The sequence below is a fragment of the Anas platyrhynchos genome, chromosome 1 (genome assembly GCF_047663525.1).
Source record: "Anas platyrhynchos isolate ZD024472 breed Pekin duck chromosome 1, IASCAAS_PekinDuck_T2T, whole genome shotgun sequence".
Lineage (NCBI taxonomy): Eukaryota > Metazoa > Chordata > Aves > Anseriformes > Anatidae > Anas > Anas platyrhynchos.
Genome location: NC_092587.1, coordinates 54,203,297 through 54,229,891, shown reverse-complemented (window position 1 = coordinate 54,229,891; position 26,595 = coordinate 54,203,297). Strand labels below are relative to the sequence as shown.

At 45.5% G+C, this 26,595-nt stretch overlaps 2 protein-coding genes across 2 annotated transcripts; one reads left to right on the top strand and one right to left on the bottom strand.

Annotated features, from left to right (window-relative positions):
- The first annotated feature begins 1,132 nt into the window (after window positions 1-1,132).
- On the top strand, window positions 1,133-6,450 carry KDELR3 (KDEL endoplasmic reticulum protein retention receptor 3). Its single transcript, XM_005015942.5, has 5 exons — window positions 1,133-1,594; window positions 2,184-2,284; window positions 2,651-2,809; window positions 3,032-3,284; window positions 5,314-6,450. Exons 1-5 carry the CDS (start codon window positions 1,504-1,506, stop codon window positions 5,352-5,354), a joined length of 645 nt encoding a protein of 214 aa, XP_005015999.1. The 5' UTR covers window positions 1,133-1,503; the 3' UTR covers window positions 5,355-6,450.
- DDX17 (DEAD-box helicase 17) lies at window positions 6,074-26,595 on the bottom strand. The gene is made up of 13 exons (XM_027450623.3): window positions 26,063-26,595; window positions 21,808-21,958; window positions 19,695-19,794; window positions 19,416-19,549; window positions 18,607-18,672; window positions 18,179-18,320; window positions 16,134-16,294; window positions 15,869-16,041; window positions 15,450-15,560; window positions 14,891-14,952; window positions 14,475-14,534; window positions 9,979-10,218; window positions 6,074-9,303 (listed from the first exon to the last, which is right to left on the bottom strand). Exons 1-13 carry the CDS (start codon window positions 26,104-26,106, stop codon window positions 8,780-8,782), a joined length of 1,968 nt encoding a protein of 655 aa, XP_027306424.1. The 5' UTR covers window positions 26,107-26,595; the 3' UTR covers window positions 6,074-8,779.

The following is a 26,595-nucleotide window of genomic DNA, read 5'->3' as shown; positions in this document are numbered from 1 at the left end:
GTCGCCATGGAGACGGGAGGCATGGAGAGAGCATCACCGCGGGGTGGGGGCAGCGCCCGGCGGTATTTCGGGAGGCAGGGAGACACTGGGTGCGAGGTGCTTCGTGTGGCGGCCGGGAGGGAGGAGGGAGGGTTTATTTTTTGCTTGCTCCCACTTGGTGCGCCAGATTTTCCTTCTCAAAGCGCCCCTCGCCGAGCTGCTGGTGGCCTTCCCCTGAAGTCCCTGTGGTCACCTCGCCCAGCAGATCCCGGTGCCGCCGCTGGAGGTCGGCTCTTGTTAGGGCCGGGGAGGGCACGAGGTGATGAGAACGACCTTCCACCACCTGCAAAACTCCTACTGATGGCCCTCCACCGAGGGGGATCGGCTTCACCCCCGGGATGGGTCAACAAGCAAAGCACCAGAGGGTTGTCAGACGTTGTTCTCCAAGGGCTGGGAGGGGATCCTAAACCCCTAAATCCTCCACCCCGCTCTGCACACCCCTGCCTCGGTTCCCTCGTGGGCAGCAGCCCTCGTTTCTCGGCGGGTGTTTCCCAGCCCAACCTGCACGCGCGGCTGGAGGAGCCCGGCACGGCAGGTGCTGCAGCGGCGGGGAGGGAAAACCCCCAGGCAGCGCGATGGGCAGGGAGGAAATGTATGCAAATGCATTCAGAAAGGAAGCCGGCGATGCTAATAGCCTTGTTAGTAAGCACCGGGAATAATATTTGTAGTCTTTAATCAGTAGGGACGCTGCTCCGGGCGATGTGCCTGTAAGGGACGGAGACCTGAGCCAAGCGCCTGGGGGCGAAGGCTGGGCACAGCCTCTCCTGCCCCTCTCGGCACCCCAAAATGAACGGGGTTTGGCTCAGGGTTGGTCCAGCCAAGTTTTTGGGTGCGTTTGGACTCGGTGAAGGTCTCTTCTCAATCCCCTGCTGCTAAAGATGGTAATCTTGATTCCTGCTGCCCCACCGGGACACGAGGTCGCAGCAGCCTGATAAGCGGCGTTCCCTCGTTCCCTCTGCCTTTGCTCCTTTAAGGACGCTTCCACGTGTAACTTGAGACAAGTAGGGGAAAAGAGAGGAAGGGGAGGAAGAAAAAAAAAAAAAAAAAAAGGAAAAGGGAAAAATAGCGCAGTTATTCCCGCCTCCGCCTCCTCCTTTGCCTCCTCCCCGGCCAGCCGGGAGCCACGTCACCCAGCGCTGGCTTTGGGGCTGCTCAGCACAGCCCGGCCCGGCCGACAGGACAAAACTCAACTTTTTGCCCAGGCTCTGAAGGTTTGGGAAAGGAAAAAAATCCCCACAGTGGGGACGTCAAGGCAGGGGGACGCCCGGCCTGGAGGGCAGGGGGAGAAGTGCTTGGAAGGGGGGCTGAGCTTTCCTCCGCCAGAAGAAGAGAGCTGCAGGCTGCGGGAGGAGGAGGAGGAGGAAAGTTCAGCGGGACGTGAGCGAGAGTTTGGCCGAGGATAAAGCTCCCCGCGGGGTTTTAGGGCCGCCCTCGCCCACCAGCGCCAAAGGGGCCTGAGCCACCATGAACGTCTTCCGCATCCTGGGGGACATCTCCCACTTGCTGGCCATCATCATCCTCCTGCTGAAGATCCACAGGTCCAAGTCCTGCGCCGGTGAGTGCTAGGGAAGGGTTTTTTTTTTTTCCCTGGGTGGGTTTTTTGCCAAGCCCCAGCCTTGGGGCTTTGCTGTGGCTTGCAGGAGCCTCCACCAGCCCGGCACGGGGTGGTTTCCCCGCCAGGAGGGAGCAGGAGGTGCTGGAAGGATGTGATGTGGCACGGCACGCCGCCACCACGCAGGTGTTTGGAGAAGTTGTGGTGGCACCAAAAGCCATCACCTCCAGGGAAAAACTGCTCCAGGCTGGAAGCCCTGCCAAAAGGCAGGCAGGCTCCCAAGGCTGCTCGGGCAAGGGATGGGGAGAGGTTGCTTCCCGCAGGCAGATTGGGTTCGGGGTTGGGAGCCGCAGTGACTCAGCAGCACCCATCCCACAGCAATCCCCCGGTGAGGCAGGTGGCACAGCACACAAACCCACGGCGGGGCGGGCAGGAGCGTGGAGGGAGCCAGGCAGGGAAGGGAAAGGGTTTTTTCTTGGTGGCGAGGCCGGCCGCGTGAGTACACGGCTGCTCACAACGAAGGCACGAGGCCAAACCTGCACCCGAATTCGTTTTCCTCTCACCTGCCTGCCCGCCTCTCCCCGCCACGCAGGTATCTCTGGGAAGAGCCAGATCCTTTTCGCCCTGGTCTTCACAACCCGCTACCTGGACCTGTTCACCACCTTCATCTCCGCCTACAACACCGTGATGAAGGTAAGGAGGGGCAGCACAAAAGAGGTCTCCCTGGGCTGGCCGTGGTTTCCTGGGGAAGGTGAGGGTGCAGCTTCACCACCCCGGCTTTCCAGCCAGAGGGAGGAAGGAGAAACGCCATCTCCTCCAACCATCACCAAATCCACAGCGGGTTATAGACAGAAGGGCAGCTAAAGATGCTCCCTGTGGTGTCTCCAGTCCTCTATCGACCACAAAACCCCCTCACTGCCACGTTTAGCCCAATAAAAGCAGAACAAGAGGCAGTGAATCAAGGCTGGGCGTCCTTCTGCAGCAGGAACCTTGACAGTTGTCTCTCTCCGAGCGCTGGTGGGGTGAGCGAGCTCTCTTCTTCTTCCTTCCCTCCCCCAGGTCATTTTTTTGATATGCGCCTACGTCACCGTCTACATGATCTATGTGAGATTTCGGAAGACGTTTGACAGCGAGAACGACTCCTTCCGCCTGGAGTTCCTGCTGGTCCCCGTCACGGGCCTGGCCTTCCTGGAGAACCACAGCTTCACCCCGCTGGAGGTGAGGAGATCGGGGGGCAGGGGAGGGACACAGCAGCCCAGGACATTAAATAAATGAGATTTTTATTGCCAAAAGCGTGAGGGAGGCGATGCAGGCCTCAGAGAGCACACCACCTCTGGCTGCCATCTTCTCCACCTCTGGCTGCCATCTTCTCCACCTCTGGCTGCCATCTTCTCTCAGCGCCACGGGCAGGCCCGCGTCCTCACCGCCTTGGTTTTGCAGATACTCTGGACCTTCTCCATCTACCTGGAGTCCGTGGCCATCCTCCCGCAGCTCTTCATGATCAGCAAGACGGGGGAAGCGGAGACCATCACCACCCACTACCTTTTCTTCCTGGGCCTCTACCGCGCCCTCTACATCGCCAACTGGGTCTGGCGCTACCACACCGAGAAGTTCTACGACCAGATCGCGGTGGTGTCCGGCGTGGTGCAAACCATCTTCTACTGCGACTTCTTCTATCTCTACGTTACCAAAGGTTGGTGTAGATCCAAAAAATTGCATTCAACCTTCTTGCAATGGGTGGTGGGGCTGCAGCTTGCAGCTGTTAAGCCCGACGTGAGTTTATCTTGTTGCTGTGTTTGGGTAGAAATTAAACCAGAGCTCAGCCCGGTTTAACCCACCCTAGGAAGTTAACAATTTCGGCATATTCACTTCCATGTACGTTTTGACAGATTATGTATGAATCACGCAGAAAAAAAAAACCTAGAGGGGGGAGGAAAAAATAGCCGCAGGCAGACGCCGTACCTGAGAAAGCAACTGCAGACATATGGAGGTTTTATTAAGCCTACTTTTTCTTGTGGTGTAAAAGATGCAGCGTTCCCAAGAGCTGATTCTGTAGGAAGGCAGGCATCTGCACGTACAAGACACTCCCTTCTGTTTGCCAAAACCAGCTGCCCCTTCTGCTGCAGCGCTCTGCTTGGGTAGAGGGCTGCATACCAGAGCCAAGGAGCTCATCATGGGCATAAAATTTGGTAGCACACGTCATGGTTTGCCAAGACTAGATAAAAAAAAAAAAAAATTATCTTTTCTGTTGAGGAGAGTGGAATTTGACAAAATGTAGCCAAACGAACAAATATTTTCTTCTTTGTTTGCATTTCCCAGCTAGGCTGCCAAAACCAGTAGGGACAAGCCTGTGTTCGAGGTTTTGGGGGGTGGACCTTTAGGGGCTTCACGCAATATTCCTGCTGATGGAGAGGCGACAGGAGCACCGAGCAGGTCAAGCACATTCAGACTTCCTTCCATCATTGAAAAAAAATCTCTGTGGCTAGAAAACTATTTTGTAAAACCACCATCAAGGCGCTCCACCTCAATTCCTTTTTTTTCTTCTTCCACTAATTCCCATTTTAGCTTCGCTTAATTCACATGTCCTGCGTCCTTCTACATTTTGTTAGAAACCCACAGCCTTTGCAGTTGTGGAAGGTGGAACAAAAGGGGAGAAAAGGAACCAACTGCTGGCTTCGGGCTTTGCATCAGTAGCGACAAAGCCACAAAATTTAGATGATACAGGAGGGAGAAGAAAAAAAATATATGTATTTGTCCCTGGGACATCACAGCAGGAAGAGAATTGCCTTTTTTTTTTTTTTCTCTTCCCTCTTTTATTTTACACCAGTTTCTGGATCATGTGGAAGAAAAGGTGACTGGAGATATGCAAATACTCCGCAGTCATTTATGGAAACCAGAAATATTATAGCAGGTTGCATCTCTCTTACACTCTTGCAAAAAAAGCATCTTTTCAAAACATTTCTAACACGGAGGAGCTCAGACAAAAGGGCAGCGATTCCGATAAGAAAAGCAAGGCTGTGTTATATAAAGAAACCTATTTAATAAGGCTTCAGAGCCGATACCAAAGCATTGTAAAGGGACTTTTATATAATGCGAGTTCTCTTTATCTTGTTTTCAAAACTCGACGAGCCGCTTTCTGTTTAACACAAGGACCTGAAAGGTAATTTGGAGGAAGCTTTCAGCTCCCAAAAGCTCGTGTTTCAGAGCAGTTGAGGGTGGGAGCACCTGATCCAGCCCCCTGCTGACAGCAGGGTCACCCAGGCCACATGCAGTCAGGTTCTGAGCATCACCAGAGTGGAGGCACCACGGCTCTGTGGGCAACCTGTGCCAGCATTTGACCACCTTTACAGTAAAAAATAAAAGTAAAAAATAAAACACACCTTTTTTTCATGTGTTTAAATGGAATTTCCCATTGCCTCTTACCTGCCACTAGCCACCACACCAAGGGGCCTCAAACTGCCTGCATCAGGAGGGATGGGGCATGCTGGGTCTGGCCGCAGGCCGCCTTCGTGGCATGTTCTCTATTTAAAAATTAAGTAAGACCAAAAATGCATCAGGGATAAAACAGGCTCCATATTACATCATCAAGGGAAAAAAAATGGGGAAATTTTGGTGTGCAAACCTGACAATGCACTATCTAGCACTCCAAACAGCAGGTTCGGGAAGTGTTTCCTTGTTTCAACAATATTCCTTCCTTACCTTCTCTTTCTGTCCTTTCATAGTCCTAAAAGGGAAGAAGCTCAGTCTTCCGATGCCTGTTTGAAGACACTCCCACAGACAACGCAAGAAATCCCGAAGATGAAGCTCTTAGGATGACAGCTTTCCTTTCCTGGCCCTTGTTGACTGAAGAATGGCTCAGCTGAGCTTCACTCGAGTGCCAGGAAGACAACGGGGCCTGGAAAGCGGGTCTGCTTTACGCCTGGATGAGATTCTCCCTCCATTTTTATTATTTTTTTGTATTTTTAACTTGAATTTGGTGCTATTCAGTAGTGCTGGCCAATACTAAGATAGTACAAATCATTCTCTCCCTGCTTTTCTCAGCACTCACCTCTAGAACATGCCTCTGCTTTGACCCTGAGGCACTAGAGGGAATAAAAGGGAAATAAGGGGTCACTGCATGTTAGTCCTTCAGCAAGTGCCTGTAGTAAAGGGAACACTTCATTACGCAAAGGCCACGACTGGCTCATTCCACTCGTGGCCACATCTGACACGGCAGATGCTGTTTTAACCGTGAGCAGCCCCCTAAAGTCAGCTCTGCCTGAACCCCATTCTCTAAGGGCCTCAATCTTCCAGTGTATTCAATCCCCGCTCACCCGCCTGCAGTGACTGTTCCTCGTGTCCTACAAACAAGGGACGTTTCGATTAAAATCAGAGGGGTGCCAAAAGGTGTTTCCAACTCCCTGGATGTGACTTTTTTCCAGAACGGGGGAGAACAGGGGCAAAGACTGTTTTACACTCCAAAAATAAAGACAAAGCTCACAATTTTATTGACAACAGTGTTTTTATTTATACCTACAAAAGAAAACAAGATGGTATCAAAAGGACAATTTACAAACTAAGAATAGTAACATAGCTCTTAGTATCCTGTGTCTGAACACCACAGATCTATGAATCTCTCAATTCAAGTCTTCATTAATACAACAGGAATGTGTTCAGAGACCAGCAAGTGTGAAACGAGATGCTGATCCCACACAAAGCCACTAACCCTTCCATTGTTCAGAGAAGTCCAAACAGTAAATTTCTTCAGGAAGTGGGAGGGGAGGAGACACCCAAGTCGTTCGACACTCCCACAGAACTTTTACAGATCGAAAAAAACCAATGCGAACACTACTAGACGCTAATGCTTTTTTTTTTTTTTTTTACCAACAAGGGCCCTCCAGCTGGGAGATGGAACAGAGCAGCGAGCACCAGGTGGGACAGGGGCAGCACATGCCACGGTGCCTTGATGCGGTCAACATCTGGTTAACACTCTGAGCTGAACCGAGCCCCTGGACTTCAGCTGACCTCAGTGACAATAAAGCACTGCGGGACTTGGCGCATTACGTTTACACCTGCGCAAGTTCCCCCCAAAAAAGAAGTGAAAGCTATAGCAGACTATAAGGCAGCTTTGGTGGTCCAGAGACCCTTTTTAAAGCCGGTCAGCAAGATGTCCTACTCCTACGCCCCTCCAACACATTTCTGCATTTCTGCATCAAATTCATAAATCTTTTTAAAAAGGTCAAAATAAAATACAGCTCTACGCTTGCTTGTGAGGGAGGCCAAAGACAGATCAGTCAGTGCCTGGATAAATGAAATGTTTCTGGCTTTCACTTGAACACAAGCAAAGAAATTTCCTGCCCAAGCAATGGAATTTGTGATGGAATGAGGGAAACAAGGTTCTGAAAAATCTCTCCCTTGCCTCTCCTTGTCAGCAACCTACCTGTGTACTGCACAAGAAAATGTGCATTCACCCCCCAAAATTATACTCTGGGAATTTTTTATTTTTAAAAAAAGAAATAATTTCTGTATAAGCAAGCTCTTTTCCTGGGCTATAAGAAGTTCCACTCTGCTACAGAAGGGGTGGGCTGCCTTGCTCATCCATATGCAAGAACGCCAACAGAAAAAAAAAAAGAAAAAAAAAAGAAAGAAAACAACCTGCACTCTCATAATGCAAAGATTATGCCTCACAAACCAGGAGATGTATCCATTCTTTTGTCACGTTCTCAGATCAAGAGCAGCCAACTCCTATTATCATCTACTGTCTCTGAACCGTCTGGTATTAGAAGTAACAAGTCGACAACATGCTTTACTAAAGGGGAAAACCCCTCACACCCACCTTAGCCTGTAAAATAAACATTTTTTTTTATTATTTATTTACGTATTTACTAAAATTCCACTCTTCTCTAACATTTTCTAAAATGCTACCTACCTGCAAGAGCTGAGCTCAAAGGGACCAATGGATCGGGGAAATGCACTCAAAAAGCCAGGAAAAGCAATAGTCAGAGCAAGGTACAAAAGAAAGAAAGCTTCAGAATTAAGATGCACTAACCAGCTCACTCCTTACCTCATGGAAAGGAGATTCCAGGCAATCTCCTCCTCCTCCTCCCTTCCTCCCCTTACACCCCCCCGCCCCCCCACCCCCCAGCCCACCCTATTCAAACCTCTTAAGTGCAGAAAACTCTGTCACGTTTTGTTCGGCGTAGTGGCATTGGGAACACTCCCCGTGGCAACACGTAGTTTGTTCAGGACAAACGAGATCTGCTGTTCAGGATCTCCGTTCGGTTTAATTTCTGGGCTCTCAAATCAGACTCCTCTCAATAAACCCAGCAATAGGAACTTGAGAGCAGAAACGAGCTGGAGTAACGAGGTTGCATGCATTTACAATGCTGCAGTTTAACGATCGTAGGGCAAGAACTTATTTGGCCAAACACTACAGCAGCAGCAGCACCTACAGTGACTGTATCTAGCTTCCAGGTACTGAATCCAAGCCAGGTTTGGTCACCAACTGTGGGGTTTTAATCCCAACTTCCCTGCTACAGGTCCCAGGAGGTGGGACTGCTGCTTCCAGAGCTGCAGGAAATGCCAACAACCTGCGTGGGTCATTACTCAGAACACCGCCCCACCGAGACAAATGAGCAGAGTTTTCCTATAGAAAGTTACCTATGATAGATTACAAGCAACGATAGTGAGCTATTAAAAAATAAAAATTAAGATTAGGAAAAGTGAGCGTTGCTCCCTTGCATTTATCATGTTAAATGAACTGCGTTTTGGCTCCCCAAAGTTCCCCACCTCTCTGGATACTTCCTGAAATTAAGTTAACGCATTACAGAATAGAAACTTCCTCCCCTCAAAGCAAGGATTCACACAAACCTTAGACACCAAGATGATCGAGCTGGGACCTATCTGCCTTATACCCATTTCTTTTTAGAGAAAATAAAATTTCCAATTTCCTCAACATGCAAGACAAAAAATAATAAATTTTCCAGTCAACTATATATATCTCTTAAAAAAAAAAAAAAAAAAGGAAAAAAAAAGGACAGGGTCAGTAATGTGGACTGGGGGCCATTTTTGATGGGCTCAAGGGATCTGGATGGTGAATTCTAAGCCTAACCTGCATGAGAGAGAGACACCACAATGGGAAAGAAGAGAAAGAAAAGGTTCCTTTAAATGCAAGAGGTCTACACTGGTCACCAGCAGGCGAGAGTGGTCTCATTTGCGTGAGGGGGGCGGGGGCGGGGGAGGGGGCGGGTACTGGTAGGTGGCAGTCTGTCCCATATAGCCCATCACGTTAGTGGCAGGGGGCTGAGGAAACTGTTGTGACATGAGCGGCTGTGGCTGCTGGCCCGAGCGCCCCACCATCCCTGCATACTGCTGTTGGGTAGTGCTCTGTGAGGTTCTCCCAGCGGTGGCAGCTGTGGTGCTGGCACCATAGCCACTAGCACTGTACTCTGCAGTGCCATAGCCACTCGTGCCATAGGCAGCTGCTCCATAGCTCCCTTGAGTGTAACCATACTGGCTCTGTGCTGCCCCAAAAGCGGAATTTGGGCTCCCGTAGGCACTGCCATAGGTCTTGTTGGCTCCGTTGGCATAACTGTCACCACGCTCACGGTCTCTGAAGCCACCTGAGTCTCTCCGGCCCTCTTTCACTCCCCGGAGCCTCCTGTCACACTCTTCCTGGTACATCAGGTTAGGGTTGTTTACTGAACTGCTCGTTCGGTAACGAGAACGGCCTCCTGGCGATGGATACGGTTAAGATTTAGTACCGTGAACAAGTCTTAAAACAACGACCTCTGGTAATCACGCCACCCTTCCCCTCCCTTCTACAGCCACAATGCTGCCCACGAGGAGCAAGTTGTTTTGGCTGTGATTTCCCTGCTTGTCTGCATTCATCCCTGCGTTTTGTTCAAGGTGCAGAGGTGAAGCTCAGGAAGTTTTAATGCGTGCACCCAGAGCCAAAGGAAACAGAAGAAACTCAGGACTAACTCGGAAAGGTAATTAAACTGATTATTCCTTCAGGGAGAGGGAGGAAAAATAGTCTCAGTCCCTGATGGTTCAGTCAGAATTTCCCTTCGCTGGTTTCTATTTTGCATGCGTATGCACAGGCATCCCGTTACCTGTGTTTGGGTAGGAGGTGCAAGGAATTAATTCGAGCAAAATTAGTTGTGTGAGGATCTCATCAGGAGAAAAAAAAGAAAAAAAATTCTCCAACTAAGTTTTAATGGTGGACTACCTCTTTGTTGGAGAGAAATACTGCGTTTCCTGAACACCTTGAGGTCTTAGGTGCAAAACTATCGTTAATCTGTCTCGCCTTAAACTCGTACTTACTATTTCCTTACCCTCTTTTCATCTTCCCTCCCTCAAAACAGAGAAGCTATTCCCTACGTAGCCCTTTCCCCATGTGCCTTTACCTCCACCACCACCTCCTCCTCCTCTGTGGTCCACAAGCTGCATCAGCTTTGGATTGATGGCTTGATTGGCTTCTTCCAACACTTTGATAAGCTCCCTGGCTTGTTTCAGGTTTCCTGGCGTGAAGAACGTGTACGCGGTACCTTTGTTGGTACTGCGCGCGGTGCGGCCAATACGGTGCACGTAATCTTCAGAGCTGTTCGGATAGTCGTAGTTTATCACAAATTTTACATCTTCCACGTCTTGTGAAGTGCCCAGGCGCCAAGCACAGTGAGAGGGTGGGGTTGAGGAAAGGGGAGAAGAAGAGAGGACGTGCCAACGAAAGGTGGGGAGCACGAATGCAGGTGACAGTAATAAGAAAAAAAAAAAACACATCACCAAGTTAGTAACTGCATGGAACAGATACAAGACAGACTCATCCCAAAAGAGTAGAAGACTCCGATTTACGATCATCAGGCACAAAGATCAGTGTCCTGAAAAAGAGTGGTGGTTTTAAAGCAGTTTTTCCCTGCACTCAAATTCATCCTCCCCGGAATGCATTTCTCTGTACTCCATTGATGTTTTTCAACGAGTTAAATGAGTTTTGTACTTTTTTTTTCTCCAGAACACAATCTCGATGGTGAAAACGACACCATCAGGCACAGCAAACTGGGGTGGAGGAAGGGTAGGACTGCCACGGTAAAGCTTTTACTCTGTTGGGAGAAGTCTAACAAATAATAACAGTAATGAGATCACTTACCTTCCACTTAGCAACATGAAATAAAACGCAAGTAAAAATCATTTACAATCCTAAAATACAGTGATCTACCTCTCCTAGCCTGAAGTTTAAGACACTCCAATCTCACTACTATCATTCAGCTCATTAAAACTCATTAAAAACTGTTCAGATCATACCTAGAATATCTTAACTTAGCTTCATAGTTACAAGAATGCATTACACTAACATTTCACCATACTGTTCTGTCCAGTTCTCAGCAGATTTTGTGATTTGGGCAATCCTGCTTTCTGTTTACGATTCCCTACTTCCCGTGACAAATGGAAGCAGGAAATAAAGCGACCGAAGTTGCTAACGTGCTGTAAAATAATATGAGAATTTCAGAGATCAGAACTGCTCACCTTCCAGTGAGACTTCAGAAACTCATGAGACAGAATCCAAGTAAATGTTAGTGTAACGCTTCAGTGAAAGCATCTGAAGTACCAAAAGCACCTAATTGCTACAATATAGAATGTTTTTTTAAAAAAAAAGCATGGCATTACAGTAAGTCACCTAACAGCTCATAAAAAAAAAAATCTGCGTTTTAAGATGAATATTCTGAAAATATCCAAGATAAAACACAGATTTTTTTTGTGATTTCCTTTCCTTTTTTTTTTTTTTTTTGTTTAAAGAGAGAAACATTCTCTGTTTGTTACCAGACCGATGCACACTCCCTCCTCCTGTGGGAAACCGCTGCAGCCGATCCCGTCTCTTTGCCTTTTATTTTTGGCGGCCTCCTTTCGAAAACTCCGCCCTCTGACACGGGACCACTGGAGCGCGGGGAGCATGCATCAAGGGTCCGTGGCAGCGAGAAGTCCCCACACACGCTCACTCTGTGAACTGGCTTAGACGCTTCTCTGTAGCCCCATTTGGTTGGGAAGCGCCGGAGAACCTGGGTTCAGGTAAAGGTTTCAGGTCCTCCAACGCTTTTTGTCCCCGATTTGGGGCTCTTAGGGGCATTTGTCAAAAAAATGCAGGTACAAAAATTACGTCCAAGGGGTCAGACTGCATCTATTGCCCAGACTGCATCAATTTCAAAGGGGGCGTAGGAAAAATAAAAACGAGACGGTTGTGGTGGCAAGAGGGGGGACTTTATGTCTGTTTCTTATTACAGCAAAGGGGGGGCTCCTCAGTCTTTGCTGACTCCAAAGTCCTGAATCACACCAAAAAAAGGGAGTGAGAAGGCAGGTTTCACAGGGGGCTGCGCGAGTCTCCAGCTAGGGTCCTTGATGCAACAGGTTTTGTTTGTTTTTTTAAAGGGGGAAAGCAAAATAAAGAGAGGAATACATATGACAGATTGCATCTTCCCAGCCAGGGCGTAACTACTCTGACAAGGTGCAGGCTCCAGGAGCCTCAGTCAGTCCCATTCTGCACATCCATCAGTAGCAAAGCAACTTGCATTAGCACAGAGGATACAAGGGCGTGCTTTCCTGGCAGGAAGCGCAGGGAAGCACAGCTACCGATGCAGACAGCGCTGACTTGACTGGGGAGGACTGGGAAGAATGGGAAGGCAGGAAGAGGAAAAATGGAAGGGTGGTTTCCAGACTAGAAAGTGATCCTGGGAGAGCACGCAGCTGGCTGAAGAGAGACCCGAGCAAGTGCAAGACTCGGCTCCTCCAGCCTAGCATGCTCCAGAGCGCTCGTGCACGCTCACAATCTTCCTGCGCTTTTAGAAGGTAACGTGGCAGGATCTAGAATTGAAGCTGTCGAGCATTTCTGACAGCTACTTGGGAAACATGCCCTTTGTCAGACCATCAGAATACCCTACGGCACAGACAGTCTCCGATTATTAATCAGAAGGGACAAAAACTAGCAAACATGCTAGTCTAGAGAGCTGTTTCAACCATCAATGTAGGTGTGCCCCCACCCCTGCACTGAGAATGATCTGTAGCTGATATCAAAGTTTCTGTTAAAGAAAACAAAACAAAACAAATTCAATGTTTTTAGTTTAATAGACTGAACAAAAAAAATAAATAAAAAAAATAATCAGTGCAGAGAGAGGACCTCACTCCAGGGAATCATCACAAAGAAGTCATTATGGGACTCAGAACTTACCTGGAAGAAGCTTTTTTGAAACCAATGTTCCATTAGGAAGAGGGAAAGCCCTGGTGACTCAGCCAAAAGGCGCGCGCCCCTGTTTTATGTTATTTAGGTAGAAGCCTTCACTTTCCAGGATCTTGGAGGAAGTCGTCCAGAAGTTTGCCAGTTAAGTGACTTATTTTAAGAAGCAGCAAACTCAGGGCCCCAAAACAAGCAGAGATGTTGTTCAGTAACAAGAAACAGACTCTGGTACCTTCCCCCCACAGCTCAGGCGAGGTGGAGGATGGGAAGTGGGGAGACTGTTTTCTGAAGTGTTATCCAATTGAGTAGTTTTGGGGGAGTGTTTTTTGGAGGGGAGTGAAGCTGTTTTAAATGTCTAGGCAAGATGCACAAAGAAGCTACCAGCACATAGCAAGCCTGTTTAAAAAACGCTGCTAGAGAAAGCAGCTCTCTTTCATACAAACTGGTTTCAGGCCTCAGTCCCTTCTCCCAACAGGCCCAAGTACTAACTGCACAGGTCCAGACATGACCCTAGAGGGCAGAGACTGAAGTCCAGATAATCACCTCTCTGAGGAAGTGTTGGATATGTTGTTTTTTTTTTGGGGGGGGAGTGGGGGGGGGCGGGGAAGTAGGGGTGCAGGTTGTGTGAACAAAGGCTGCCAAATCTAGTAATGGTCTGCCTGTGTTAAAGTGACCATATGATGCACAGCACAGCCACCCTTTCAGCATATGGAAAAACAGAGCTCAGATAACTGTGATTTTTTAATAAACCAGAGATTTTTCTGAGCTTATCTGCAATGACTTGCAGTAATTTTGTCTAAAGTTTACCGTAACAAGACACTGACCCCCAAGGGGTTTTTATCTTCTACCAAACTCGGGGAGGGTGGAATATCCAGTGCTCGTCATTAGGCTAAGAGCATCTCAGAAGTCATCCTCCTCTTCTACGAGTGGGCAGAGGTACAGGGACTGTGCTCAGCACGCAGTGTTTCACCAGACAGATATGCTTATTTAAAAAGGGGGCGCAACTGATGCATCAAGACAGATCATTTTCCAGCCACCAAGAACAGAGCGGCACAATTTCGATTCAGTTACACATTTGGGTAGCGCTACGTTAGTGGCCATATATTATCTCAGTGGTCCTGCCTAGAAGGAGCACAGAGGAGGGAAGTTACGTGTCAAGACCAAAAATCTGGAGCAGTGCTTTCTCAGATGTGAATACATCTGGGGGGTAAACATGCGTGTATGCTGGGGTTTGTATGTTCAAATCTGGGGGGGGGGGATTATGCAGGGAGAATATTAGCTATTTGCCGTTGAAATGCTCTCCCACAACGTCCTACTTGGGCTTTATCTGCCAGGCTCTGAACAGAGCAATCCATCCCTACCATCCAGCAACAAAAGCTGGATCTGGGGAAGAAGTGAGTGTGGTGGAAGGGTTGGGTTGCATAATTGGACGTCTCTTCTCCCTCTTGGCGATCGAATAGTCATGCCTAGGCCTTGCTGCAGACCAAAGCCTGTTCATTAGGAGCAGGAAGAGACTTTGAATATGAAAGAAAAAAAAAAGATTAATGTTAAAAAACGTATTTCACATGTGGGGGAAAATCACGCTTTGAATTTTTTTTTTTTTTTTTTAAAAAAAGAAAACATATTTCAGTCCAAAGAAGAAAAATATGCAGCAGTAGGCAAGAGTGGTCTATGTGTACAAACCTAGCCCACGAGATGCAACGTCGGTAGCAATGAGGATAGGAGCCTTTCCAGAACGAAACTCTGTAAAACAAAGCACGCTATGAAGTAAGATTTTTAAAAAAGATAAAGTTACCTGAACTTGATTTACACTAAATGCTCATTTTCCAGAATCTAGGCAAGATAACTTCATAAACCCCAGCAAGTCAGGATATAAGGTGTCAACTAGTTTTCAAAATCCAGCTCTCTGGGTTAAGCCATAATCCCATTCCATTTTTGAATTAAAAAATAAAAATACAAAGCGCTGACATTAACAGCACAAAGGCAAAAGGCCATTCGAAAAGCATCTCTTGGTCACAGAGACAAAAGAAAGCCTAAGAACAGCACATCTGAATTACGTACAGCAGCCCGAGTTATCCTCCCCTCAGCGACGGACTCACCATTAAGCACCCAATCTCTTTCCGGCTGACTCTTGTCTCCATGGATACACATAGCTGGCCAACTGCCAAACAGAGATGCACATTAGTATAGACAGAAAGTACATATATTAAAGGCAACAGGAAGCTTTATTGACATTTCAGTAAAAAGGCTGAAAAAAAATATGCATTTCTCAAGTGTTTTAATCCCCTGTCCCCCTCCTCTGGCCTTTATCTACCTACTGTGCATACAATTTTGTTTCTTGCACATTAAACCCACTGATTATATAGCAGCCACCTAAGCCCGACCATGTTTGTGAAATTAATAATTTGTCACTTCATTATGTCAGTATTCTTACATACTGAAAGCTGCACGGTTTACAAATATTCTCTCTTGCACTAAGGCTTTGATGGATTGGAACCTTCTAGGAAATTAAGGCTGAATTCAGCCAAACTGAATTGAAAGAAAGAACCAAAGTGACAGGTTGTTCCTAACTATAGCATCGCGAACATTCAGACCTCACTGCTTTTATTACAGTTTCTGTTTCCCACTAGCAGCAAAGGGTAGGGGGAGGCTAATCACCCATCTCTGCGCATCCTTCGAGTGAGATCATCACATCGCCTCTTTGTCTCCACAAAGATGATGGTTTTATTCTCCTTCTCTGCCATGATTTCTTCCATCAACTGTATCAGCCTAAAATAGAAAGGAGAGCTAGTGTAGATATCCACATATACAGGAATACAGGAATGCTGTCTCAGTTTAAGAAAACGTATAATACACATCCACATAAACAAAGCACACAGAATTTAGCTCTTCTGTACAATGGTACGCTGAGAATATATGCAACAGACTGGATAATTACAGGACTTGTTTGGTAACATTCAAAAGGTTAAATAATACCGCAAAGAAATCCACTATTCAGAATTCACATTTGGCTTAGAAAACAATGTAGATTTTCAAGTGCGGCTAAAAAACCTGAAATGGTAGGCAAGTCAACGTACTTATGGTCTTTCTCGCTTTCCATGCATACATCCACTATCTGCAGGATATTGTGGTTGGCACTCAGCTCCAGATTCCCCACATTGATCTGAACGTAGTCCTGTAGGAAGTCCTCAGCAAGCTGGCGCACTTCTTTTGGCCAGGTGGCACTCCACATCAGAGTCTGTCTGTCAGGCTATGAAAAAGGGGAAAAAAAAAGATTTATTTAAGGTAGTGGGCTTTGGATGGGAAACCGAGGGAGGCTGTCCTTCAACAAGGTTCACGTACCCTGATCTGGTCAACAATTTTACGAATTTGGGGTTCAAATCCCATGTCCAGCATTCTGTCCGCTTCATCCAGCACAAGGTAGGTACACCGACGCAGGTTGGTCTTTCCTGCCTCAAGGAAGTCAATCAAGCGACCCGGTGTAGCAATGCAGATCTCCACACCTTCAAAACAGAAGGAGGAAAAAGAATGAGGCTCTTCATTTGAATGTCAATTGGTATTTTTAGTTGGAATGAATCACCTTCCAGAGCAAAATTGTTTAAATAAAATGAAAAAGCACCACCCTCATCCATACCCAAGATTGAGTCATTTCAGTAGAAGCCCTAGTTTCTTTTAATAATTCATTTTTTTTTCCATTCTGAAATTACTGTTACAGTGCCATTAGAATAATAAATGCAGTGCAGAAGCTAAAAGCCTACTGTCAGAACACACCTGCAAAGCGCTGCCCAAAAATCAAAACTGAAATAAGCTTCTACTCAACCCTGACCTACCTTCATCCAGAATTACACAGCCTGGAGAGCTCTCCAGTAAAAATAGAACTGAACTGCAGCTAAACTCTACACGTTAAACAAACATGAAGTGCTCTTCTTGCTGTACAGGTCAAATTAGTTCCACTTTCACTTTTTTTTTTTTTTTAAAGGTATATAAAACCAAACCATAGCCTTTAACATTGAATAATTATGCCCTAAGCATGACAGACAACCATCCAGCCTGTACCTTAGTGTAAAAACAGAACTCAGCTATTCTTAAGCTAGTATCAGGTATGACAAATTATACTTTTTTTTTTTTACAAGAAGGGACTAATTTCCTCCAATCTCCAAATCTTAAAGATATATCCTTAAGTGTCATAGAAACAATCACAGAAGTTATGCTTAGAGAAATAGTGAGGTGAAAAAAATTAAAAATAGCTTTGCTGATACTTCACTTCCAGATGCAGAGCATTTTGCAACAGCCCAGATCGTTATGTCTGTGTCAACTTGGACTCCTCAGAGCTGATGAAGCTGGACATACTTTCAGTTTCTATAAAGCTCACGCAAGAATTAGATTTCTAACAGAGTTGCTGGCCTTCCAGAGAGACTGAAAAAACTGCACTCTGTTGTCAGTGAGGTACTCCTCCAAAATAAATTCAGTAAATACCCGGAAAACCACAACTGACAAAAGAATATGATTTTTCATCTCTACTTACTCAAGAATTTTTGTTGCAGCAAGCACTAAGCAACCATCCAAAGACAGAAACACCTAAAAGGACTGAAAAAAGGACTGCAAGCATGGAATCTGTCCACATCCTCTAACCAAAAGGTTTTCACCATATGTGGGAGACTGTCTATTGTACAGCACTCCAGGAAGGTGTAAAAAAACCCACCACATTGATCCTCCCATGGTCTCTTCATGTAACATCGTCTCCACCATTGAAAATGCTATTTTTTTTTTTATTGGATGCACTACCATTGTTTTGATCAGAGCTATCCCACAGCCTTCTGCTACATGTTTTCATCCCATTATTGAAGCGTTCAAGAGCAGCTCTTCAAGCCACAGTGATAAATTTTGTTTAAATTAACCCCATGGGGCAGCATGACCAGAAAGAGAGCCTAGACCTTAAGAACAAGGAAGTACCAGGAAAAACAAGCAAACAAACCACTGTCTAAACAAGTTTCTATGAATTCAGAAATTACACTTTAGTATTTGAACAAACTTAGGTGGAAAACTTGATCTGGCTTAAGAAAAAATCATTCCTTAATCTTGCTGCTACTGCACCTTCTCAAAATAATCTGTCCTTTCTCACGGGTTGCTTCCCCTCCCCCTTCCTAAGTCCTGTTGACCTTCGTGAGTGGAAAGTTCAGAAAATGGAAGGAGGTCTAATATCCGAGTAAGTTATTATACAACAGAGAAGAAAATTATTATATGCACCCCCATTTTAACTGGAAAAAGAGATAGCCACTCACCTCTCCAAACAGAATTAAGATTACTTTCAAGGTTACTGATATTTTGCAACACCATGTCCTACAGAATCTTGCAGACACCCATTTTAACGATCTCAGTTAAATTACCTCTTTCTAGATCTCTGATCTGGGGACCTTTGGGTGCTCCTCCATATATGCAGGTACTCTTCAGCCTTGAACATTTGCCATAATCATCAGCCACTTGCTGCACCTGCTGGGCCAACTCCCTGGTCGGTGCTAGAACCAAGCACTGCAGAAGGAATCAATTCAGGTTAGCCAAGCTGTACACACATCCCTAACTTCAGGGCTCTGCTCAAATACCATAAGCAAAGCCAGACCATCTGCTCTCTATTCGCTAAAACATTTAAATATCGTTAAGATTATGTCAGCAAATGCACAAATTTCAACTAATGAGTGGGATGTTCACATTGTGATTGTAAACACTCTCTGCTTACTACTCTGATATACCAATTAAATAAAGCACATCTCATTAATGGTGCCACACACAGAAAGGAAGAGAATTGACAAGCACTTACAATTGGGCCATCCCCTCTCTCCAAATATGGCTGGTGGTTGATGTGAACGATCGCAGGCAACAAGTACTGAAACAGAAGAATTCTAAGTCAAGACACAGGACTTCAATATTCAATGCCAGTGACCACCTGCCACGACAGCTGGACCACAGCAGGAGCCCACTTAGCCTAACAGGCCTTCGGAATCCAGTACGTCATGTTCCAAAGATAGGTAGAAACCTCAGCTATATTAAGATCAGGATTTTGCAAAAACAGGTATTTGCATTTACCCAACAGAAGAAATGATTTGCAGAGCTGCTGAGCAACCATAACTGCTTCTGGCAAGAGTAGAAAACAGAGGTGCTTAGCACGTCTGAAGAGAAAGCTCATTTAAAATTTGGAGCCTACATTAGTAGAATTGAGCAACCTCTGCTCTAAACAGTGCTTTTCATAAAGCATAGAATTGCTTCTTGACTGCTGCAGATAAAATTAATGCCTTAATGAAGACTCAACCATCCTTTATTTTAACTTGTATAGTTAACAAAACAAATAGGCACATACTAGTTATTAAACTGCAACAGAAGCATGGACCAAAGAGAAGAGGCTAAGCATCAGAGAGACATGCAAAACACATGCCTGTGGATAAGACAGGCTGGATGGGTTGAGGCTTAATTCTCATCCATGATGCAATAAAGAAAGCTTTAAAAACATGCCATCACCTCACTCTATGCTTGTAGTACTGTCAAGATGAAAAACTAGTAGCAAGCAGCCAAGGATAATTTCCAGAAGGCAACTGTGGAAATAAGTAACACATAGAAGAGGAGAATACGCACCGCTAGTGTCTTCCCGGAGCCAGTCTGCGCAATGCCCACCATATCGCGACCACTGAGAGCGAGTGGAAAACCTTGGCACTGAATTGGAGTGGGTTCTGTGAAATTCTGGTCCATCAAGGCATCCATCACGTACTCTAAGGATTTAAGAAAGGAAACAAATTCTTGAAGGCCAACTGAGGTTATATGCAACTTCAGAAGACCTTTCGGAAATGAAACAGGCCTTAACACTTGCTGCCTGTGAATAATCCACATTTTCTTAAAGAATGGTAAAATACTTACGCGGAAAGCTACACTGGTGGAAGGCAAACACAGGCTTGGGGCAGCCCTCCATTCCTCGAATTGTTATCTCTTTCTTCCTTCTCAGTTCTTCAACTTCATACTATTGACATGGAAAAAAAAAAAATGCTGAGCATCAGCAGAGACTTACACCGCACGCATCTATTATGTGACTTAATGCCTCTTACTAACAGTTTAGTTTGGCAGATCAGTTGGACAAGAAGATCTAAGAAGGATAGATCTCCTAAGGATTTTACCTCAAGATTGAGCAATCACGTAGGTTCTCCAACACGCAAAAAGTTGGAGTTCTCTGTGCAGCCTAAAGGAACTGATGCCTGTTTCCTTCCAAGCAGTCTTTTTAATGAAAAGTGCATTAATATTATCTTTTAAAAGCTTTTACCCATCCTCTAGAAGTCAAAACTTATCAGAGCTTCAAAAGTGAACAGAGGCAGAGGAACAGATTAAATAAATTTTGTATGACAGTGCTGAGAACTAAACAAATTAGATGGGCCCTAATATACAACAAACAAGCAGAAAGCAGGGCAGTCCTGCTCCTTCCATTAAAATATTCCAGGAGTGGCTAAGTACGTTGCTCTTGCTGCACAGCCCGCAACTCAGAAATATCACTTAGAACCTTTTTGGAAGAAGCATTTCTTTTCTGCATGAAAGCAGCTCAAACAACATTGTGACGGAATGCTAAGGCCCCACAATATTTACTACTGTTTCTAAAACACGTATCCACATAAGAACAGTTTTAGGATTAGGAAAAGTGTGGTGTTTTTTTTCCCTATGTTATATTACAAGCCCAACAGCACTCAGCAACTTGCTTCCACAATTCATTACCTTATTCTAACACTCACCAAAAATCAATAGAAAAATGCACTTTATCCAAAGCAGTAAATTTACTGTTGATGAAAAATTTTGAGTTCAAACAAAAGTTTAAAACTAAAACTACATATATTAAAAAAAAAATAAGAATAACGTGAAAATCCTTTTACTTTTAGCTGGCTAAAGCAAATACAGCAGCTAAAGCTAACTGGTTCAGTAGCTCAAGTTGCTGTCTTTGAACAGCCACTGTCTCCTTTATGGCATAAAAGCTTGCCATGAATATGTGACTTGAAGATTTTTAAGTATATGCAATTGGATAAGAAAACGTTTTGTTTTCTTCAAGTTCCCTTGCATTAAGAATAAAACCTGTTAGTTTCTAAATATAAGAAGACATGAAAGAGGAAATAAAAAACTAGACTAGCTGGGTAGGAAGGGGAGATGATGTATAAATGCAGAGTGCTATGTCCAGCTGAGCCCCCAGTGCATGAAGGACGCTGTTTAACCAGGCATGTCCAATTACGGCAGGGAAAGCTAGAGGCCAAGGTACAGGCTGTGCAAAGACTGGGAGCACCACAGTCGTGCAGCTTGAGAAACAGAGGACTAACGAGGGGATCTATCAGCTATCCTCAACTACCTGATGGGTGTTACAGACATGGATGCAGACTCTTGAAATTCCAATTAGTTATCAGTAAAAAAAAAATACCACAAGAAGCATTAAGACCTGGGACAGCCACCCAGACACGGTTTGGACTCTCACCACCCTGAGGGATATCCAAACTCAGAAGAGCAAGGTGCTGAGCAACCTGCTCTGCTGTGGGGCTGAGGATTAGATGAGCTGTGTCCCAAGGTTCTGGTTTTTCAGCCTGAATTATTATTACAAAACCGTAGGCCTTCCAAATGTTTCTTAACTGTTTATGCCACTCAGTTCTTTATTTTAGGTTCTTCCAGGGCCTCGCCAGTATTACAGCTTTTAAGTTCTCCAGTCTGAATCCTCAATGACGAAGCATGACATTCTTGTTGGTTAATTTCAAATAACTAGACCGCATTACGATGATGCATTACAAATGACCAAATGTAAAAAAAAACTTGCGTAAAGACAGCTGGAAACAGAAGCATCGTATTTGCTGATGTTACAATGACTCTGCTATCCAGCAGAGTACACGCACACCAAACAAACTCAACAAAGACAGTTCTATTACACACTGTCCCAGACATCCTAGGACACGATTTTCCACTTGTGACGTTTTGCCGTACATAAAAATGAAACAGAAAGAACCTAATGACTTACGGGAGTAAGCCTGGCCACTTCTGGATGTTCCACATAAAAATTCTTCTCAAACTTGGGTAGTTCGTTCAAATCCCATTTTCTCTTACGTAAGCGTTCCCCCGGATTACCAAATTTCTTTGGAGGAAGAGGACCTCCACGACTTGCTCCAAAGCTGCAAATGTCAATGTTAATTATAAACAATTTAATTAGTCTGGAATTTGAATGTTTCTTAAGCATTTTCCACCCCTTCCACACCCCAGGTTGACACACGAGCATAATATTCTACCAAAATTCACCCCCTCCAAGAAAATTGCTATGGTAATATTTGTAACATTCACCTGCCCAAAGTCCATTCTAATCCAAACCCGTCCTAGAGGTTGCTTCCAGTACAGCCTTTTTTTTTTTTTTTTTTTTTTTTAAAAGTCACTGCCTTAAAGCTTCTGTCACCAAGCTTCTGTCTCTTGGTTCCCTCTCCTGGGACAAAGCTGCTGGTACAGCTACAGCAATTATTTTGTATCGAAGCTGAGAGTATAAATAAAACAGGATAGATGCAAGGGGTGGGAAAAATCTCTAATCACAAGTTCCTTGTATCTCAAGGCTAGTTTTGGCACAAAAATAGCAATTTCACCTTCTCCCTGTGTCCTCTCTCCTTTCTTATCAAGCAGAGTGCCTCAAATAAAAAACAAGTAAAGACAGAAAGTAAACAAGTCCACCCAAGCTTGGAAGTCTATGCGTAATGCTGGAACCAAAGCAATAAAGCTTTTGTTTTCAAAAAAAAGGAGTAGCAGAAGAAAAATACATAAAAGCACCCGCGAAAAATTGTATCCCTTCTCAAACACTTCTGATGAAGATTCAGGAGAGTAAAATAAATAAATAAATAAATGCTGAACTCTGCTAAAAATTTCCTAACAGCCACTTAGAAATTACTGTTCTCCCTCTCACCTCAGTTTTATTCACTCAGTTATTTTAATACTCTGAAGAAGGGTAAGAACTGTCATAACTCATGAACGCACTGGACAAAACATGGGCTTCTGGTAAGGATTAAGAATAACTGAAAACTGGGTAGTATAAATATTTTAATTATCAAAAACATTATAAATGATTATGTATTTTACAATTCTGCCAGCTAGTTATAGTTCTTTCATTCATGTCATGCAAACACAGCAGGAGGCACTTTTCCAAAAGCTATCAGATCAAATTTTGTCCTAATGCAAATTCTGGTTAATAAAGCTACAGCTTTTCGCAGAACATGAATTCATGAGAAGCGCCTGCTTTTAGAGAACAAACCCACAACGTCTGCACTTTATGCAAGCAGTCTGCTAGTAAATAAAAACAGTTAATGAAACAAACCAAACGCAACAAAAATCCCCAGTTTTCATACTGTAACTCAAGGACAAAAGGGCTTGATAAAAACTAAAATAGATTTGAAGGAAATTTTTGCGTTATCCTAATTACAAGGCTCTCTGTTCAGACATTAGCTACATCTGCTCTTTAAATTGCTTCCCAATGGAAATTACAAGTGACAGAGACTGAGAGACCAAAAAAGCGGAACTCAAATGTATTAACAGGAACAAGGGGTTATGCTGTTGGAAAAACTAAGTATGGCAGACATAATTTAAAACCTGGGAAGTAAATTCTAAAATGCTTGTCTTGATGAAACTGCTTCATTAAGCCTCCTCTCTCCTGTATAAATACCCTTTATTTTCTCATCATATTTTTATGAGAACCTGTATGTCAGCATTTTTTGTCACACGCAAAGACTGTAAAACACAACTTCAGAAATTCAGCATTATGTTTTCTTTTGGACAAAGTAACAAAAAAATGTACAAATTATCACGTATGGGAACATGCACCTTTACTAAGGATTTCTGCTGCTGATCATGCTAACTTGAGGTCAAAATGGCAACTCTTTACATTTCTGAGTTGTTCTAACAAAAGGCAGAGGCAGTTTCACTGAAGTCAACTGGTAGGTCAGAGGGTGAGAGAGTTTCCTTGTGGAAGGAAACACGTGGAAGAACAGATTGGACACTGAAACAGCTGCGGACTGTGGGTATTTGCTCCACAGATATCCAGAGGGAAAAATCAATACGTTCTGCATGAAAGTCGTGCAGTTTCAGTTCTCCGTTCTCACGCACAACATGGCTGCATGCTGACCTGGAAGAAGTGAGCCCCGCAGCATTCCTGAAACGCTGCCTCTGCTAACCTGGCAGCCGATTCCAGTTAAACTGATTTAAATCTGGGATTATTTCACTGATTTGCCAACAGCTCTCCTGTCCAGTAAGTGGAAATTCAGGCTGACCCAAAAATATTCTTTAACTCTACTGTGCCACCATTTCTGGGACAGAACTGAGCAAGTTTATTACACTCCAGAGCAAAACAGGACGGTTTCCCATCCCAAGAAGCCACCTACAGCTTGTTCCTAGCAGGAAGAAAACAGAAAGCCTGCATTTGTTAGGCAATGAAAGAATCAGTACTGAGAAGGTGGTAAGCTTCCAAACACAGCGTGCTGGGTGGTCCCAAGTTTTCACAGAGGTTCTTTATGAAGGATGATGCATGTTGGTGGTTACAAATACTTCCACACCTTAAATAAATGTGTGTAACAAGCTGAATCCTGATACATTACACGATTTCCTGATACATTAGGTGATTTTCAACTCAAATGTCCAAAAACTTGACAGAGAAGCACACAGACACTCCTTTTACTTATGCAAAACTCCTGATTTGAAAGAGAAGCAACCATTTATAATCAAAATCTTTATGCAGAAGGGGACTACACACATTTTAAGGCATGCTAAGTATTGTAACAACACTTTGGACAGTGTTTTGTTTTGTGTTTTTTTTTTTTTTTTTAGGGAACTGCATAGAAATCTGCGTTCTCAAACTTGCTCACTGAACTCCAACAACAGCTGGGGGTCTCAACTATCTCAGACTTGCCAAAGCATTCACTTCAACGTCCTTGCGTTACATTGAGCTGGAAAGCTCACGGTGAAAAAACACCAAAACCCTCCTTTGCGTTGGGAGAAAAGAAAAAAAAAAAAAAAGGATCTTTAAGTTCAGAGTGTGAAATGTGGAGGTAAAGATAAAGCAGAAAATACGACTATCTCTCTCCACAGACGAAGAGAAACTAAACGCTAAAATGGATTTCAACATAAACAAAATGTTCTTCAATCTCCCAGCAGGAGAGAAGGGAAAAATAATAATAAAAAATGTAAGACTCATTCTTAATATGGCAGACTAGATCTAATTTGGTAACAAAACTCACATGACATGTTTATTGTTAATCCTTGCGAACGGAGGCCTAGCTGCTTGGGATTTGAAGGACAGAACATGCCTCTCTCCTAAATAGGGTTTAATTTTCTCTTAAAGAATGGCCTGGGATGAAAGCCTTATTACTTTTAGCACATAAAACCAAGCCTCAAACTATTTACATACAATAATGCCATCCTATGCTGTACTTACCCTAGACTACCCACAGCACTTAGTATTTTATTTTTTTTTTTAAACTGCCATCCTTGGGTGAAAAAGAAATTAAGCCTGCAAAAACCTTTTCCAACGCCAGCTTCCTTTCAACAGTGGCCTCAGAAGTACCAAGCACTAGGCCTCAGCCATGCCAGACAGACAACTCCCGTTCGATCGCTACGTCAGCTTGGTCATGCTCGTTAAGTGTGGTCCAGGGCCATGTTTACTGAGCTCGGCCTCCTGAGAACGCGAGTCCCCCGCACGGCAGCAGCTTTCAATCTCATTTCCTCTCACGATAAGCCCGGGAGTGCAGCCGGGGGAGACCTTTCACCAACTGCCATCTTTCTAAGAAGTCCAGGAGGAGCAATGCAATGACAGCCAGAAGGGCAGCAGCATGTCCAGCCACCCTTGCCAGGGCCACTGGGACTTTCAGGGTTTGCGGGAGGGGGAGGGGGGCAGGAGAACAGGGGTGGCAAAACAAAATAAATATATATAGATATATATATATATAAAGGGAAGGAGCAGAAAAGGGAGGCCTGATTGCAAGCAAGCACTTGTGAAGAATAGAAAACATAATATACAATATATAGCCCCCCACTCCTTGCTACCAAAGTTCCCAGTCCCCCCAACACCCCCCCACCCTCGAAACACAAAAAAAATGGGGAAATCTCCCCCCAGCACCACAACGGGGTCGTGCCCTGCCCCCCCCAGCCCCCCAACCCCCCCCCAGCCCCTCACACGGCGCTGAGGGCCCCTTCCACAGCCCCCCCCCCCCCCCCCAAACCCCAGCCCGGCCTTCCCCGTCCCCCCCCCTTACCCGCCGCGATCTCGGTCGCGCCCCCGGTCCCCGAAGCCCCTCATCGCCCCCGGGGGGGTGGGCGAGAGGCAGCGGAAGGCCGGCCGTGGCGACGGCGAGGGGCTGGGGGTGCGGGGAGACGGGCCAGCCAGGGGCGGCTGCGTCTCGGAGGAATCGCTCTGCGCCACCTCGCCTCTCGGGTGGGACACGAAAGGAGAAGAATTCGTCAGGGGGTCCGCGACCCGCTGGACGTCGGCGGAGGGGACGGCGGGGCTCTCGGTCGGCTCCAGGGCCCGTGGCGTGTGGAGACGCTCGCGTCTTCTTCCTCCGGGCTCCCGGCACAAAATGGCCGCCGCCGCCCCAACCCGCTCGCCTTACGTTACGGGCGGCCCGGCGCTGCGCAAACTGCGGCCCTCGCAAAATGCCTACGCTTATTCCCGGAAGCCAACTACGCCCCGAAGCGGCTCGGCGCCGCGCTTCTCCGGGCGGCGCGGCGGGTACGAAAACCGCGTAGCGCCCTTCGGCTCCGACAGCCCCGGCGCGCGGAGGGGAGG

Bases quoted from the DNA above. Each gene is read 5' to 3' on its own strand.
- KDELR3 (XM_005015942.5), top strand. From the start codon at position 1,504: ATGAACGTCTTCCGCATCCTGGGGGACATCTCCCACTTGCTGGCCATC. The intron at 1,595-2,183 runs GTGAGTGCTAGG...CCCGCCACGCAG, and splicing joins CAGGTCCAAGTCCTGCGCCG to GTATCTCTGGGAAGAGCCAG. The intron at 2,285-2,650 runs GTAAGGAGGGGC...TCCCTCCCCCAG, and splicing joins CCTACAACACCGTGATGAAG to GTCATTTTTTTGATATGCGC.
- DDX17 (XM_027450623.3), bottom strand. From the start codon at position 26,106: ATGAGGGGCTTCGGGGACCGGGGGCGCGACCGAGATCGCGGCGG. The intron at 18,321-18,606 runs GTAAGTGCTTGT...TTCCTTCTGCAG, and splicing joins AGAGAGGGGATGGCCCAATT to TGCTTGGTTCTAGCACCGAC. The intron at 15,561-15,868 runs GTACGTTGACTT...TTTCTATTTTAG, and splicing joins GAAAGCGAGAAAGACCATAA to GCTGATACAGTTGATGGAAG.